Genomic DNA, 19,024 nt, shown 5'->3' with positions numbered 1-19,024 from the left:
ATACCTCTAAATAAATGTAATAATAATAATAATATTCAATCATAAAATAATTTAAAGTCAACATTCCTCAGGCTTCAGGAATGTGTCTATCATGTCTTGAAATGTAAGAAGACTTCTCACCAGAACAGATTTAATGACACACTCTCACACTCTCGTTGTTCTAGATGATGAAGGCTTCTAACTCATATTGAAATGCAAAACAAAACTCATGTAATATTAATAGAGCAGCTGCAGACACCTGTATGTTTTTATTAACATCTTCCAAAGATGAACATGACAGCTCATGTGATTCATGGCACCTGAGGAACAGCAGTGTCAAGCATCCTCTTTGATCATGTGACCCTGTGTGATATAATAGCATTCTATAATAATAATAATAATAATAATCTAATAATAATCAACAATATAAAGCAGAACCCCTGTCACACACACACACACACATTCATGGTGAATAAGCGCTCTGGTAATGGAAAGCAATATAAAGGTCTCATTCAGTGATGAGATGTTTTTCATTAACATGTGAGGAAAACAGAGTTAATAATGGTTGAATTCTCCTTTTATACCAGACAAATCATCAAAATATCATTTCATATGCTTTTGATGAAGATTTTGGTTTTGTGCTCCAATAAGGAGAATCTATAACCAAAATGAACTCATCAATCATACTGGCACATTTTACAATAACGAATACTTTTGAAATGAATGAATCTGAACCTCCTTCTCTTGAAAAGTCGTTCAGATTATGTTCAGAACAGCACTCTACCATACTACTCATGCTACTGTTGCATTGTGCGTATGTTGTACGCAGATTTTACATAGATTTTCTACATCTGTGGACTATTCTCTTGATCAGATGTTTAGTATTGCATAATGTTTACTGCTTCATATTCAGTGTCTTTTAAACAAGAGGTAATGTTCCATACTGCACAGTATGTAGTAAGCAGTATGCTATTATTCATTTTTGTACATAGACACCCTTAGAAGAACTTCAAAAGTCAAAGATCAGGTTTGAGAAGCACTTGGAAGCACTCTGTAAGTCGTTCCTCAGTAAAAAGAACAGAGATGGAGGGCATCTGTTAACATTCATCAGACATACAGCAGCTTTGTGATTCTTTTATAATGTGCCTCATTTTTCATCTCCCGTGAAATACCCTTCAGTTTTACGACCGTCACTTCCACACTGATGGTGAGCCACTTTCAAAACGTCCCTCGTCTGAACTTGATGATTAGCTTTAATGAATTCTAGAAGATATTACCAATATCCTTGGGATTTTTTGTATTAAGGGCCAGACCCAGTATATTCACAAAGAGAGACGGGGAGAGATAGTGATCGAGACCCAAAATGTGAAGCTTGTGCTAAGATTTTTATGAAGTATAGTGAAGGAATGAAGGGTAGGTTTCGGGGAGTAAGGACACTGAAACATAGAGTAGGAAATACTAAAAGTGAAATGACAGTGCCAGTGCCAGAGTTGTAGCGATAATAAATAATAATGACGGACAGAATAGCGCTGAAAAGTGACCTTGCAAAGGACGGAAATTGCAAAAACGAGTTAAGGGAAATGGACTCATTCGAAACAGAAAAAACTGTCCCATCCACGTCATTCTCCTCTGAAAATATTGTATATGCAGTGTCTGAAAGTGTCTGCTGTACGTGAGCATCAGATGTCCTCAAACGTCCTGATTTCAGTCCTTAATATCTCAATCTCTCAGATTAATACACATAGTTTGATCTCAGGCTCTGGCACTGTCACTGATCTCCCAAGACTGAGGAAATTACCCAGAATGCTCTGTTCTCACTATAATCTCATAAAGTAGAGGTGCCCCAAAGGGGAATGTGATAAATGTCATCATTCCCTTCATGCAGTGGGTTCAAATAAATCTGGAGGTCTTGTGTGTGTGATCCGATCTCTAGGTACATGCACTTCAGACAAGAGGAACTTGTTGCTTGATCAACATGCAGGAAGTTCAAAGGAATGACAGCCAGAGCAGTGAACGGCACTGGGATTTGATTCATCTGATTAGAAGGACTGGATCTCTTCCCAGTGTCCGGCTCATCGCACACACACATACACACTGCTGATCCTTTCAGCACTTTTAACAGCTAAAGCAGATTAACCCATCCACATTTGTCACGCATTCAATTTCCTTTTGCTTTTGTCCGTATCTGTCACACACATGCAACAGTCAAGACTTTGAAGAGTCCGGAGCGGCTCGGCCTCTTTTTGATAGATCATTGATCTCTTTCTGAGGAGCACTTACTGTAGATCAGTATCTAAGAAAGATCACATCCCTCTCAAAGGACATGCTTAAATACGAACAGATGATACAGTCTTCAAGAAGCAGATCATATTTACAGCAGACACAGAAATGCAGCTGTCAAGTTAACATTTAAATAAGAGTAAGTGCATTTTAAAATTATTTATCATTGCACATATGTTTGAAATACAAGTTAAATATTTAAGAAATGTATACCATTCGCTATCATATAATCAGTATAGACTAGTATTTTCTATGAATTTCTTCAGTTCCCTATAGCTGATTACTCACACAAAGAGTTGTATTTTCAACTACTGCACCATCTGAAGAGTCAATTTTAATTGTCTTGTTCTGTGCAGCTGTCAGAACTTCTCTGTGTGTTTTTTTCCCCTGTGACCCAGTACCTAGTATGGAACTGCCCACTCTCCTCTCTCTGTTGTCTCCACTGGTCTTGTCCAGCCCTCCTTCATCCTTACTTTCCTCATCCAGTCCTTAGGGGGCTTCTGATCCTCCAGTGTCCACTCCTAGAAAGTGTCCTCCAGTGACAGCTTTTAGAATGTGCCATCCAGTGGCCGCTCCTCCAAAATGCCCACCCTCCCACCCACTTCTACCTCCTCCACCGCTGTCATCTCGCAGCCCCATGCTCACCCTCAGCCCACCATCTATGCGGTGCAAGCCCCGCGGGATTGCCATCCACCAGCATCGCCATGGTCGGAGCCACCTCCCCCTCCAGTCTCTGAGGCCCGTATTCCGCCTTGGCCCATAGTCCCAGTGGCTCCACCTCGGCTCCTAGCTCCCTCACCTCCACCATCAATCCATCAGCTCCAATGGGCTCTCTCATCCCTATGCCTCCGCCTTGTTCGGGTATTGACCCTCCATCACGTCTGGACACCTATCCACTGGCTGCACCTAGTCGCTCCGTCCCACCAGCTCCATTGGGCTCCTTCATCCCACCAGCTTCACCTTGGTCCTCAGTCACTCTGGCTCTGCCACATATATCTGGATCTCCGCTAGGGTCACTAGAGCCCTTGGCTCCACCCTGGCCCTCCGGATCCTCAGCATCCCCCTGGCTCATTGGCTCTCCGTCTTCACCTCAGGTTCCTCCTCTGCCTGCTCCGCCCCCTGGAGTCAGCGGCCATTCCTCCTCCATGGCTCCTCCCACCGTCGACTCCACCTTGGGCCGCTGTTATGGCTGTGGCCTGAGTCCTGCTGTGCTCTTCCTGCTCCAAGCTCCTCCTGGCTCCTCCCTCTGTCATCCCCTTCCTGGCTCCTCCCTCTGTTGTCTCCTTCCTGGCTCCTCCTTCCGTGGTCTCTGTCTGCCGGACCCCTCCTGGGAGTGTTATTGCCTACGGTGCGAGGACGCTCCTTCCTGTGACACAATTTCTGTCTCTCCTTGATTGTTGATGAGTTCCCAGGTGTGTCTCTTTAGTTCCCAGGTGTGTCTCCTTAGCTCCGTCGTTAGCCTGTCTTTATAAGCAATGTTCTTTTAGTTCAGTTTTGTCGGGTCTACAAGTTATGTTCTGTACATGTGTGAAAGACTGTTCTCCATGTTGTATTTACCCCTGTCCTGGATTAATAATGAATTTTTTTTTATTATTCTCGGTTCCGTGTTCCTTCCTGCACAGTGGCATGACAGCAGCATCTCATTAGATATACAAATTGATTCAGTGTTTGAGCAACAGACGTTGAAAAGGCTCTTGTTTTCGGCAGGATTCAACTTAGTCTGACAATTAGCCGTCAAGTTTTTTTACAGCATACAGATTTGTGGGGGTCTAAAAGAAAGTGGCTGCAAATGCTCATAATTTATCAATGCATTCAACAGGAGCTAAAGAACGTCCTCACAACAGCTCCCAAAAGCATCAGACAGTTCGATTCTTGCAGCTGAGGACACTTGTTGATGTAATGAAAGATAAATGGATGAAGAGTGTCATGGATGCAAACACACTCCGTTCTGATTATTCATGGCATTCATTCATATTATTATCATTCTGCATGTGACTTTTCTGGAAGCTTTTTTGTCAAAAGCATGAAATCGATTACTGATGAACAAAGTCTATTTTCTTCTCTGGTTTACATCATTCCTTGAATCTTTTTGCTGTCATTCCCTTTCTCACCCTCTATGAGAGAGAGAGTAAATGGAAAAAAAAGGAACAGAGGAAGAGACAACGTGTTTTTTCTATCATTTGCCAGTCACAGTAAATGACGGCTCTGATTAAGTTGCTCTAATTGGACTCTGCTTCAGATTCCACGGGTCTACAATGGCTCACTTTGATGAATGAGTCATGTTGTGTTTTGTGCCGTTAATTCTCAATTTGAGAGAAATTGTTATGCATTTAGCGACAGATCATATGCCAAGAGCCATGGATAAAAATAACTTTAAGTCAAAGAAGCAGCAAAGCAAATGACTCGAAATCTCTCAGGTCAAATAAACCTTAAGTAAAATAGTGTGAGGAAATTCTTTCAATTGCTGCAACAAGCTTTTAAACATCTGTGTGAGGTGTTTCAAGGATTTGAGATGTGATCTGACCTTAACCCGTACACTGTGATTTCATTTCTTTTGCATGAGCACAATAACAGAATGTCCCTGTTTTGAGACCAGAGGGGCTGCAACTGCACCAACATTTAATACACAGATGGTGCCTTTACGTAATGGACACATACATTACGTCATGAATCATCATGACGGGGCGGCAGTGGCTCAGTGTCCTTGAGCAAGACACCTAACCCCAGCTGCTCCTGACGAACTGGATGGCGCCGTTGCTGTATGAATGAATGAGTGAGTGAATGGGTGAATGTGAGGCAACTTGTAAAGCGCTTTGGATGGCCATGGGTCTGTTGAAAGTGCTATATAAATGCAGTCCATTTCTCATATGAAGCCACATTTCACACTGAACCCACCTCACCCTTCAGTGTAGCAGTGACATGCAACATTATGACAAACGTATCTTAAGATCACAGACTCAGTTTGAAACCAAAACAGTTTCTCTGCACAAACAATGTCCTTTACATGATTATATAAATATATATAAATGGATGTGGATGTGGACTGTAGGTCACATGATATAAAACTATATAAACAAGTTATCACATATTCTGCACAAGCACCACCATTATGAAGCATAAGGCCAGAGACTTTTGACCCAGTATGTCATATGATAACACTTAGCATAGTTTCAAATAACTTATTGTGAACTAAATCTTATGTTTTCAATCTGTACACTCATGGACATGTTCTTAAAGGTCCTGTTTTTCATGTTTTTTTTTTTAAAGCTACAAGTTTTTACAGTGTGCAACATAACATGTGTTCATGTTTCTTGTGTAAAAAAACACAGTAGTTTTCACACAATTTACTTATCTGTATACCGCTGTTTTCACTGTCATAAAAACGGGCTGATGACTTCCTTGTTCTATGAAGTCCCTACTTCAGAAATACGTAACGAGTTCTGATTGTGCCAGCAGTTCCTGTGTTGTGATTCGACAGCAGCTTGGCGCATGCTGCCCTCCTGGAAACGCGATTGGGCTAGTTTTGGACTAGTTTTGAGAAGCAAGTGGCCAGGATTTGTTTTGAAAACCTGGCAACCTTGATCTCAACACACGTGCTGGAGATGTACCTATAATCACAGGAGCATTTTTACTGAAGACATGCGCACGAAAATCGCATTCGATTTTTTGCACAGCCCTATAATCTAGTTAACAAAGCTAAACAGCGTTGCCCTTTGTGTAATAAGTTAAAGAAACTGTTAAATGCACCAACTTAAATAATAAAATACACTTACTGGTTGTGGTCCATAAACAACGCCTTCTCCAGAAAAAGAGGGAACTGCTCCATCTCTCAAGAATAATCTTTGTGCGAATCCGGCATTAAACTGATTGAGATTGAGGAAGCTGTCCTCAGCAAAATGTGCTGCACATAGTTTTACATGTGGATTATAATTTTCAGGAACAGAGTTAAACATAAATTTTAACCATTGATCTCTAAGTACAGTGTCCCTGGGAAGCCCAAACAAAGGTGATTGGACTCTAGGATGAAAATAACACTCTACAAACGCAACTCTTCCTCTTCTCTGTGGGAGGGCAACAAGACCACGCCCCCTTTTTGTGTATTCATGTGGGCGGAGGTTAGTCAAAAAACTGTTTTAGTGATGTCATTCCTGGAGGAACTAGAGGGATGTAGTCCAAACGGGTCATTCGATTTAGGTAAATTCTGTTAAATAAAATATCTTGCTTGGCATTGAACGAGCTTTATAATTTTACAGATATTATTTATAATCTAACAACAACATCACACACTAACTAAAGTCTGAAACATGGAATCACAAGGAACGGGACCTTTAACAATGAAATGAATATGTATTATAATTGTTATTCATATTATCTTTATCACGTATTTACATTGTATTTCCACATTTTTAAAGATGAAATTGCAATTTAGCATATTTAAAATATATTAACTTTAAAAGTCATATCAAATACACTGCAACTAACTGCATGCTATTAATCATTAGTTAAGCATTAGGAAACAGTTAATTCATTCATCATTTATAAAGCATTAATAGACATTTATAAGCAGTATATAAATACAGATATAAATGCTTTATACCTGATTAAAAAGCATATCTATAATGTATTTAATAATTGTTTTTTCATACTTTATTATTGATCAATTTATGATTTCTAAATTAAGTATAGCATTATTTACACACAAGTTATTAAGGAGTTGTCAGTGGTCCATAAGATAACTTAGAAATTGTAACTAAATGATTAATAAACTATTTAAATGTGCATTCATACATCTTTTTATTCAGACATATAGTAATAGTTACTTATAGTATTAATAAATGGTTTATTAACATGTATTTCTACTGTAATTCAGGGTTAATTCAGATTTGCATAACACCACCCAAATGTTCACGCAAAGAAAGAAGGTGTAACATTTTTTCTGGCTGTTGCCATTGGCGCCATGTCGTGGAAATGCTGTTTCGTTGTGAAACTACTTTGTTTGTTCTTCCAAAAGAGGACACAACTAGAAATCAGTGGTTAAGTTGTATTTGCAACACTGTTCTAGAACAATTCAACACAAATATTCAGATGTGTGCAGCGCATTTTATGGAGAACTGTTTGCTGATCCTGGGAGAGAAGACTATAATGCTGTCTGTTATACAGTGAGGACTATTTATGCATTGTAAAGCTTTTACAAATGAGATTTAAAGGCTTTTAATATTTCTATGTTCTGTATCACTGTGTTGTGTTTTTTTTTCTGTTTTTTGTTTAGAAGATAACTGAGCCTTTAAATATCCTTTATAAATTCTTTACAAGGCATAACTAGTCCTCACTTTAGATGCGCTCACATAAATAGTTAACTGATCACTACTAAATGCATTATAACTACCTGAATTTACTACATTTCTTGTGATCTCATGAATCACTGGCTACTCCTAAATAACTGGTTTGTAAATAATGCTATACTTCATTGAGAAATGATAAATTGATCATGAATAAAGTATGAAATTACATATTATAGATATGCTTTTAAATCAAGAATAAAGCATTTATATCTGTATTTATAAACTGCTTATTACTGTCTATTAATGCTTTATAGATTATGAATTATCTGTTTACTAATGCTTAATTAATGATTAATAGTTTGCAGTTATTATAAAGTGTTACCACATGTTTCATAATATATATTATCTGCAAGTACAGTTTTATATATATATATATATATATATATATATATATATATATATATACTTTTAAGATTGCTAAATTTTCCTCACTACCACTAAATATTTGAGATTTAATAACAGATTTAGTTTGATTTAAAGTCATAAGAAGAAAGAAAAAAAGAAACCCTGCTGGAAAAATCTTAAGCTGGCCGCTGTGTTTTGGAACATGCTAGATGGTCATTAGCTGCTGCAAACTAGCAGATTGACTGCCATGTTCTGAAACGCAGATAATGGCTTAAAATGGATTTACCAAGAGGTGAAAATGAGAACGAAAGTAATTCAGAAAGTAGATGATTCCAATGTTGTGGGTCGGTCTTAACCCAATTAGCAAACTGAGCAAATGCTTCCTAGAGAGCATTTAAGAGAGTAATTAAATATTACATGCACACTCAAATACACACTTACATGCAAATGCACAAACAAACATTTATTTTGGAATATAATGACGGACAGACAGAAGCCCAGAGAGATTGATGGCTATATTCAAATGAATACAGAGAACTGACAGGAACCCAATGGAGTGAAACACTGGCACAGAGAGAGTCTGATGTGAGCCAGTCCGGCACAAGCACACTCACACTTCAAACTACATACAGTAGAACACATCAATACAGAGACAAATGCACACTTTAACACCACACACATGGTGTTTGCTCTACTTCCCTAGACAAAGCACAACCACAAACGGCCTAAAATGCTTTTAGGATCAATAAACCCAAGACTGAGTTGCTACTGACACTCCTTCACCTCTACACGAGCACAAAACAGAAAGTCACACAGAACTGACAGCCAGTAAAAATGGAACAATGAAAAATCACTCTGTTTCCCTTGAGAAGAACAGTTATTGCCCGTTTCAAAAGCTTCACTGAAGCCAGACAAAGCAGAGACATTTCACCGCCCATCTTACCTAATTTAGGGAGGGAATATTTGACTTTGAAGTAATCCTGGTAAAACTGCAGCAGTCTCTTGGTGATATGCAGAGCGTAGTCCCCCGATCCGCTCTGGATAGCGTCAGGTCTGGCGTACAGCCGAATCTACAACAACGCAACATAAGAAGAGAGAGAATAAAAGTAAAACTGTTATGAGCTGAATGAACTCTTGGGACTTTACGGCTCTGGATTTATCCCTAACCTGAATTCCCTCAAGGACAACAGTTATGGACAACGGTTATGGACTTGAAAGATTAAGTTCCAAGAGAAATCCGTGGTGAATATACCTGCCAAATGCCTTCATCTGGCTTGTGAATTTAGCATTTTCTTTCAAGTGTACTTTTCTCCACCCCTCATCCACTGTGCGAGGCATTAAGAAATATTACTGTCACCTACTCCAAAAGAAAAAAACAATAATTTCATTGTCTTCACAGACTATAGGAAGATGAGCATCAGTTTTTAGTGGCTCTAATAACAGAATGTCCAATGGAAAACTACACTACCCATAATACCCTGAAGAGATATCCAACAATTTAGAGATGTCACTTTTGCATGGAAAATTATTAGCATATTGGCTGTTATAGACTATTAGTACTATTAAGCACATATTAATGCCACATTCTGCATGACCATATATTAGATTACTTAATTCTACCCCATATCTAAACTTAACAACTACTTTACTATTAATAGGCAGCAAATTATTAATTTATTGAGACAAAAATTGTAGTTAATAGTTAGGTGAAGACTGGACCTTAAAATAAAGTGTGACATATTATTTTCGTCTTTATAATAAACATTTTGTACCATTGTTTTGATTTGAAAAAAAAAAAAATCTTCAATGGGATTAATAGTTCACTCACACATAAAGACTCATTTGTTGAAATCAAAGTTTTTAATATTTTGATTCACCTCATTGCTGGTTGGTTTGATACATGGCTTAATCTTTTATTGAACAACGCATTTAAAATCCTTATAGACTGGTGAAAAAACATACTTCCAGAACCAAGGCCACTGAAAGAACAGGCAGCTGTTTTTATTGGAGTTATAGCACTTTAAATGAACTGACTGCACTTTCATAAACCATAATGTTATTGGACTGTAGCTGCTGAAAACCTCCTCCAAATGTTAAAAAAAATATTATTTCCATCAACTGTAAACCAGCTGTTTAATAAAACAGCACTTTCGACATTTGTCTTTGGAAATAAATTAGAATTTAATGAAAAAGCACAGACAAAGCATTTGCATTATTGCAAGGTTCTTTATTCTGTGTGTGAGAAGGAGAAAGAGAGAACAAGTGTGAAAGAGAAAGTGTGTGAGGTGTGGCTCTGTGGGAAATGTATTCTCACAGTAAAAATGATCTTGGACTCTTTTAGCCGAAGGCTGATTCACGCCACGGCTTTCTGAACGGGCATCCATCTAGTCAGAATGAATGTCCTCCTACACTAACAGAGTTACAGTGCAAAACAAGCAGCAGGAAAGCCTTTGTTTCAGAGCCTGGCAGCAATGCACATTGAATTATGTGTTGTTTATCTCACATGTTGCTGTCGTATCGATCAGCTCTATGTCTGATATTAAGATGAATGGGTGGCACTTAGGGCTGTGGAAATGATTCAAAGCTCAATCAAATCAATGTGATTTTAAAACAACCTGTGATTAGACAAAGCACTGGAGTTGACAATCAAGAGATTCTTCGTTAATCAGCCGGTGTGAAGATTGTTCAGTATTCTCCAGCGTTGACTGCTTCATTTGTTTTGTTTTGTTTTGTTGAAGGCAGCTTGACAGAGACTTAAATGGGGTTAATTGAACTTTACTAGAGAGTCTCTTCATGAGCGGCTGCTCAACATTGATCTGCTAACAAGCTCTTTCTGATGAAAAGATGAAGCTTTAGTCAACACATTCTGCACTTGACTTGATATTAACAACCTGTTGAATTATTTTTCTATATATGTCTGAATGTGAGGGATACTTCAGGCGTTTTATATTTCTCTAAATGTCCAGAGTAAACTGCGCTATAAAAAATTATACATTACAGTATGTGAAATTGTTCTTCTAGTTTTACATAATTTGTTTCCTAGCTAGTCGAGAACCAGCATAAATTGAATTGAATTGAATCAGCCGGGATCAAGGTGGACATTAATGCTGGTATTTTCAATAAGAACCCTACATATACATTTCAAGTCATTAGTTTCCTAAAGATAAAATCACACTTTTAAATGCATTAGTGCATTAAATGATCAGGCGGAGTAATTTCATGAATATGTAAAGAGCAAATTTAGTATAGTGGTGTTGAATTTTGATTAGAAATTACAAGAACATTTTAATGAAAAGATAAATAAAACTGACTAACACTAAACCAGTGGATTTAATAATGGCTGCTACAGTGTTATGAAAAAAATATGCTTTTTTAAAAAAAAATATTTAATTAATTACTCTCTCTTATTTTAGCACTTTAAATAATATAAGGTACTGAGTATAATTTACTCCTGGTCAAAAAGTCTGTTCTCTCTCTCTGTGTGTGTGTGTGTGTGTGTGTGTGTGTGTGTGTGTGTGTGTGTGTGTGTGTGTGTGTGTGTGTGCGTGTGTGCGTGTGTGCGTGTGTTTGTGTGTGTGTGTGTGTCAGAAATCATGACTCCGAAGGGCCTGAGGGTCAAATTTTAATATGTGACGCTAGAGAGAGTCCAGTGGTCAATAAAGGTGAAACAGAGGTCACGTTCACCAAAACAAATATGTGTGATAAGGCAGACTCAGCATTATTCACACTCAACAGCAGGTTTACCAAACCCTGTAGGCTGGTAAAGAGAAACGATCCATGTGATGAAACAAACGATCTAAGCTCAGACTTCAAATCATTTTGGAAAGCGGGCCACAGATGGCACAATCATTTACTGTCTGGTTCAGGAAATACAATTTTCTCTTGGTTAGACATCATTACAAGAGATTCCGGAACATACAAGTGGTTGTATCTGAAGTGAGTTGGTCATAACTGAATATAAAGTGAGGTATGGAACATAACAGTTAAATTTAATTAATTCAAATTTGTTTTACTAGTCTTAATGGAGCATTCAAGTTACAATCTGATTTTATAGCAAAACAACCAAAACAATTAGCAGTTATGTTCATGTTAATGGCGTAGAATTTGTGAGGGATTAAGACTGTAGCCAAACAAAGCACCTCTAAATAATTAGCTGAACCACTTAAATTCCCATCAAACTGAATGAGCTGCTCAACACCCAAACAGAACCAATAAACAAACAGAACTAATTTACAAACAGTATACATAAATAAATATACCAAACACCCAAGCATACAGAAATATCAAAGAGATCCTTTATATTAAGGAAACTAATTAAGTCATTTAACATACAGAACAAACCCAATAAACAATATCCCAAGTGAAAAGAGAGAGAGAGAGAGAAAAGAAAGTATTCCCTAACAAAACAAATATAAAAACAAAAACATTAAACAAACAAATACTAGACTAAACTAAATCAGTAAATAAACAGAGCACCCAAACAGAACACCCAAGCAGAGCCATAAGCAAACAAACAAAAACCTTTAAACTAACAGAATAAAAACAAAACCGTTAAACAAACAGAACCAAGATCTAAAGAGAACCAACATCTGAAGAGGACAAAATAACATACCAAAATTCAAGCAGAGCCAAAAAACAAAAACAAAACACAGAATATACATATACAACAGAACAAAACAGAACAAAACTCCAAATGCAACCATTAAACATACAAAACCAACATTCAAACAATTACAATATAAGCAAAAACTAATTAATAACCTTAAAAGATAAAAGAAGAATCAGTAAGCAAACCGAAACAATAAACAATGCAAACTAAATGTGGTTCTATCCACCAGGAATTAATGGGGAAAATGGATTGGACCACCTTAGGCTATAAAATGAATGCCTCTACCCATGCAAATGTGTTTACATTACTGGAAAAGCAATTTCAGAACCAGGCAGCATTATTACAGGATGAAAGATTATGACAACAAACAGACCTTTTTTATTTTCAGAAAACATACACAATCCAGCTCAATTATGTACATGTATAGTGAATTGTATTTTAAAAAGTATTTCATTTTGTTATTAATATAGAGATAACAGACATTGAGAACATTCCAAATGGCACTTCTAATGTCCTTAAACCCATCTCGGTCACAATCTTTAACTTTTTGTTTGGCCTTTCATGTTTAGAATGTACTTATTTTACTGTAATGTATTGGTAAACAATTGCCTAATATATATATATATATATATATGCATCATGGCTCATTAAATCCTAAAGTACAAATTTAAAAGCACAGCTCTAGGTTATATGACGACAACAAACAAGCTTGCAGTTGTCTAGAAACACAATCTCAGGCATCATTACTCCACTAAACATGCAGAGCATTATGCTATATTTGAGGAAAAGATTAATCGAATGCATCAATAACTGTATAACTACGGCAATAAATGTATATAATTAAGATTCACTGTTATAGAAACTGAAAAGTGAAACTGCCCACCAATGGAGAACACCACCTGGATCAGGTAATTTGGGCATGAGACCCCTCATCTATAGTCTTAAAAACTGTAAAATATATTATGCCCCACCAACTGCTACACTCTGCACAGCCGAATCTTTATGATGAATGTTGCAAGGGGGCTACCCTGCCACTTTAATGTGATTGATGGCGGATGCTAGCGAACCACTACAAGCCGCAATGTGGGTATAAGTGCCCCAAATACAAGCACACACTACAATCAGCAGTGATATAAAGAATAGTGCAGTCATGCTGAAGCAGATCAGATTAATTACACTAATACGAGGAGTAGGCCGGCCAAGGGCACACGGCAGGAACCACTGCGAAAGCTGTCAGGAAGTGTCTAATATGACAACAGGGCTTTGACTGAACGTGATATCAGTAACAAGGCCCATAAACCATGTCTCGCTGTTAGCAGACAGATGATGCTGTTTAGACTGTGAGAACTCGGTGCCAATAACATAACATTTAAGTGCATGTGATGAAAGTGATACAGCGAACATTATCTTAATGGCGAAACTTCACATAAAACATGTTCATACATGACAAAGCCTGGAAGAGTTTGTCATGAACAAAATCCTGGACATAAGCAAAAGTGAACACCAGCTGCAGACAAGACTGATATCCTTTTAAAAGCAATTATATGGCTTTGTAGACACTGTACTAATGTTAGTGGAGACAATCTGATCCATTTCCAGTATATCCACTGTGTAACCATTATATATCGACTAAATAAATTTACAGTAAGCTTCATATAAAGATATCCACTGTGATCAAGATTACAACTCTGTTTCAGAACTTGCTAAGATGGAAACTCATAGGAGATGGAAACTCAACTACAGTAGGTAAACAACAGCTCTTTACACATGAGACTCATCTCATAACTGATGTACAAAGACCAGGGGTTCTTAACTATACAGTAAGTGCCCTCAAGGTCCACTTTCCTGCAGAGTTTAGCTCCAACCCTGATCAAAGTTACCAACCAGAAACCTTCTAGTAAACCTGAAGACATTCAGTAGCTCGTGGAGAAATGTTTGATTAGGATTAGAGCTAAACTCTGCAATAGACGTTTAATGTAAGCATGTTGCTAGCTGTTCAATACACAAATAAACATAAAAATACATAGAACACACAAATACTGAGTAATCAAAAAAAAATTAATATGCTGAAATGGTTCTCAAGAAACATGTTTTATTATTAATGTCGAAAACAGTTGCACTGCTTAATGTTTTTGTTTTTTTAAAGGATTCTTTGATGAACAGAAAGTTCAAATGAACAGCATTTCTTTGAATTACTAAACTTATGTAACATTATAAATGTCTTTACAGTTATTAAATAAAAGTTTTGATTTCTTTACAAAAACAAAAAATAAAAACATACTGACCCCATACTTTGTATATACTGATTTCTCTCAGTTTATTGGCTATTTTGGATTGACTTTATTACTAAACTCTACTCAATTCATTCTGGTATTGTCTTCACTCTGAAACATACAGAGGCTGCTTTGGAATTTGGAAAATGATGTATCTTAAAGGCAGAATACCTTCTTTAAAAGCATCTATGATGCCTTAAAAAGCTTTCGATGTGACTCACCACAACTCCATTGTCTGTAACTGCTTCTCTGTAGGTGAAGTTGCACACAGCCCAGGCAAGATAGTACGTGGACATGCGAGGCGTCCTGGAGAAATGGTTGGTCACCCATCCGTCCTCGTCAGACGTTGAGGCCTCCACTGGCATGTTGGACAGCGACTGATACGAGCTCTCGTGTTTCAGACTCACTCTGAATGTGGCTTTATAGATGGGCTCGTCGAAACACGGGAAGGCCTTTCTAGCGTGAGTCGGTGAGAACTGCGTCACTGCGAGAAACCTGCAGAATAACACCAGAGGTATAAGAATAAGAACAGAGGTGAGAGGTGAGATGAAAAAAAAATTATCTCTGGACCATTATATGCAATTTAAGTAGCCTAGGAGTCTGCAGTGAAAATTCGTTTCACCTCAACTTAATTTAATTGGTTGTCACATGACTTTCCTGAATTCAAATTAGCTCTGACTGCCATCCCTGAACTCATCGCTGCGCATTTTTATCTCACTAATGAGCTTCCTGATGTGGAGATAAAACCGATACAGCTTTTTGAACCACGCCAACTAAATCGCATTAAATGTCAACGTATCATAAATCATACCAGAATTACTACACAGAAATAATACCTGTCAAAGCCGCAACAATCAACATATTGACATTGTGAGCCAATTTAGATGACAAGGAAATAATAAAAAGCTGTGAAGCTGACCTATTTGTAGTTGGATCGGTGTATATAAGTGAATCATTATTAATGTACATTTAGACACATTTAACGCATCGAAATCCCATCTGAGACTGAATATCAGAGTCTGGACCATAAACATGCAGCCATTTAAATGTCTTGTATATGTATATAAAAGTATATGTAAAGTTAGATAGCAGGAAAAGCAGTGAGCTGCATTCCAGAAAGCTGCATTAATGGATATCAAAGCCAAAGTCAAACTTCATGATGGCTTTGGCCAACCCCCAACTCGACCAGCAGATGAGGGAGGAGGGTTTTCTACGACCAGATGTTGGTTTGAAGTGAACTAACAACACGGGTCATGTGCCCACATCTAACTGCATAAACACGGGTATTTTCTCAGTTCTGCGAGATCCCTGCCGTTCAGTGTTCACAAATATATGAGAGCCAGCAGGCGCTGATTGCACTAAACTCAATGATCTTCACAGCCTGTGGAGCTCAGAGCTGAGGCAGGACTCTGTCTGAACATTAGCATGCTAGATTTATCTCAAAGCTGCTATTCAATGGAACTTACATTAGGAACATTATCAAAAAATGGGTTTGATAAAGATTCGTTACACTGAGGCCTTTACATGCTGTTTTATCTACAGAAAGAAGGTCCAGCAGTTATTTGCAAACACAGAAAGGCAACTGGTGGATGGATAAAAGGTTTATGAAGTGTTTCCATGAAAGTGATCCCTTCAGGGTAAAACAAGGTTTAAACATGTCTCAAATGCAGGAAAACCTGGGGCAAAGATTCAAACATAAGCCATTTTCCCTCAGAGGACAAAGAGTCAGAAGCCAGAAAAACAAGAAACAGATATTCAGTGCAGTCTAACTGGGTTCACTTTGAAAATGAGGCTGTAAACGGGTGTAAGACACAGTAATCAATGCACATATGAGCTTCTGAAAATCAAAGCCTCGTCTTGAAGAGCTGAATAACATGATATGGGGTGATCTGATGGTTTTTAAACATCAAAATGAATTATCTTAGTTTAAACATTGGCCCATTTGAACTAAACGCCTTAATCTTAGTGTCTAATCTCTTATATTGATGCATTATGGTGACAATGCCATAAATAGTTAAGATAATGCTGCATTACACAGCTGTGATTTCAGTACCCTGAGGTTTGACCAGAATTCATTCAGATCTGTGTGAACTTTGACTTTCCTGAACACTTAGGAACAGCGACTGTCTGAGACAGAGGCATAAACATTACATGCAGACAGTCATTTTAAACTAGCAGTTATAGGTGAACCGTAACCTGGATTTAAAGCTGTTAATATAATGAAGAACCATGGATTATATCTTGTTTATTTTGACACTTGCTGTAACATTTGGAAAACCGCACATGTTTTGTCAAGTTTATAAAACGTATCACTTCCATGTTGTACTTGACCCTTTACTGACATCTGGACAGTTGTGACAGCACATTGTTAGGAAACATTTGTGAGGACACCGATAAATTAAACCTGTCTCACAAAACTTACCATGATTTGTGAGATAACAGATTTTTTTTTTTTTTTCAAAAATAAAATGGCTTCTATTGCTATTAACCTCCATTTATATAAGAAGATACCATATTCACCAATTTTGGTTTTGAAGTAGCGAACATTACTACTGAAACTATTAGAATATTAAGATAATTACAAAACAAGGCTTGTTGGTGTTTTGCTAAGATGCAGATAACTTATCAATGTCAGGCAGCATCAACATAACATGATTTACATACTCTGACCCATGAATCTCACAAAAATATTCACTTTGGACATTATAGAAGTCTGTGCTTATTCTCATTCTATCTTCAACATATTCCTATTAAAACCATAGTTTTTAGTATAACACCAAAGTTAATACACTTACTAAGGTAGATTGTGGTAACTCTATTGTGGTGACAGTATAATTCTTATAACTTCCACACTATTTGAATGAGATCCCATATTAATGTATTAAAGTTTTACAGTTTGGTTACCATTGTGCATTTCTGTGGGATAATTAATTATTCAAAAAAAGTGCTTAATTGCACATTTAGACGTCACGCAGCATCAACAGTTCCCATGGTAACAGCAGAACATTATAATAACATCTGGAGAATTTGATTCGGACATTGAAGCGCCTTTACCTTCTTTCTCCATTCAGCACGTACGAGCTGCGGAAGAAGCCCAGGAGCTCGTGCTCGATGTGCGCGTGGAAAGTGATGTTGATCTTGTAAGTTCTGAGGGGCTTCATCTCTCTGTGCAGCGATGTCACATACACCTGCTTGGGCTGGTAGTGGAAGCGGCGCTGGATCCTCATGGCGCCCGCTTTCTTACTGTCCGAGTACACCAGCACCTTCTCCACCTGCAGCCGGTCCGTGTGCAGCACGATCAGCTTCGTGGAGTGGACGCATTCAAACTCAATGTTCACCTCGCCGGAGAAGGTGAAGTTCTCCATGGACACGGACAGGCGGAGGTCGTAGTGGCGCGGGCGCAGGGTGGCCGGTAAGCGCAGGTGTCTCCAGGGCTGCTGGCCGTCCTCTGAGTCTCTGTGACTGATGTTCCCGTCCCGGGACTGTTTCCACTTACTGTTGCTGGAGCTGTTCGCTACCAGAACCCCGCTGCTCTCCGCGGCGCATCTCTCGAAGCTCAGGCTGAGCGTTATTGCGATGGCCGTGACTACGATGAGGGTGAGGATGGAGATGGCGAACCCAAGAACAAGTCTCTTATTCACCGTGATGTGCTGTTCTGTCGTCCGGGGCCGGACAACCACGCTGTCGGCCCACTGGTCGGACAGAGCCCGTCCGTTCCTCATGCTCGCGTCCTCGATCCCCATTATATGACGAATCTGATGTGTTTTATATTCATGATCAGCTTTCGTTCAAGCGGTGCAGCCTCAAACTGCGGACTGATTTAAAGGCGAACAATTCGGTGAAGATCCCGCGAATCAAATGAAATGAACTGATGATCAATGACCTCGAGACTAGATTCCCGTGAATCAGAAGTTCTTTCGGTCAGATGCTGGAGCTCATTGAGTCCTACCGCACGTCCATTTCTACTGATATCAGTCTGATGTGGATGAAGGTCCAGCACCTGCTTCCAGATCAATTGCGAGAGTGTTGTGAATCTCTCTTCGCCCTGTTCCTTTCTGCTTCCATCCTCATCTCTGTTTCTCTCTCTTTCTCATGCGTCCTCTCTCTCTCAGCCATTGGGTTGTGAGCTCTCTCTCTCTCTCCCCCTCTCTCTCTCTCACTCTCTCTCTCTCTCGCTCGCTCGCTCGCTCTCACAG

At 38.5% G+C, this 19,024-nt stretch overlaps 1 protein-coding gene across 1 annotated transcript in view; it reads right to left on the bottom strand.

Moving 5' to 3' along the window:
- Positions 1–18,571, bottom strand: part of LOC113048225 (thyrotropin-releasing hormone-degrading ectoenzyme) — a 110,399-nt gene extending 91,828 nt beyond the window's left edge. Inside the window, exons 1-3 of the mRNA XM_026209880.1 lie at positions 17,883–18,571; positions 15,050–15,323; positions 8,890–9,016 (exon numbers count right to left, since the gene is read on the bottom strand). Of these exons, the coding sequence (XP_026065665.1) occupies positions 8,890–9,016; positions 15,050–15,323; positions 17,883–18,571 (1,090 nt within the window). The remainder of the gene's footprint in view (positions 1–8,889; positions 9,017–15,049; positions 15,324–17,882) is intronic.
- Positions 18,572–19,024: the final 453 nt, after the last annotated feature.

This window comes from Carassius auratus, chromosome 29 (genome assembly GCF_003368295.1).
Source record: "Carassius auratus strain Wakin chromosome 29, ASM336829v1, whole genome shotgun sequence".
NCBI classification, from domain to species: Eukaryota; Metazoa; Chordata; class Actinopteri; order Cypriniformes; family Cyprinidae; genus Carassius; species Carassius auratus.
The sequence above is the reverse complement of the archived record's forward strand: the minus strand, read 5'-3'. Positions and strand labels throughout refer to the sequence as shown.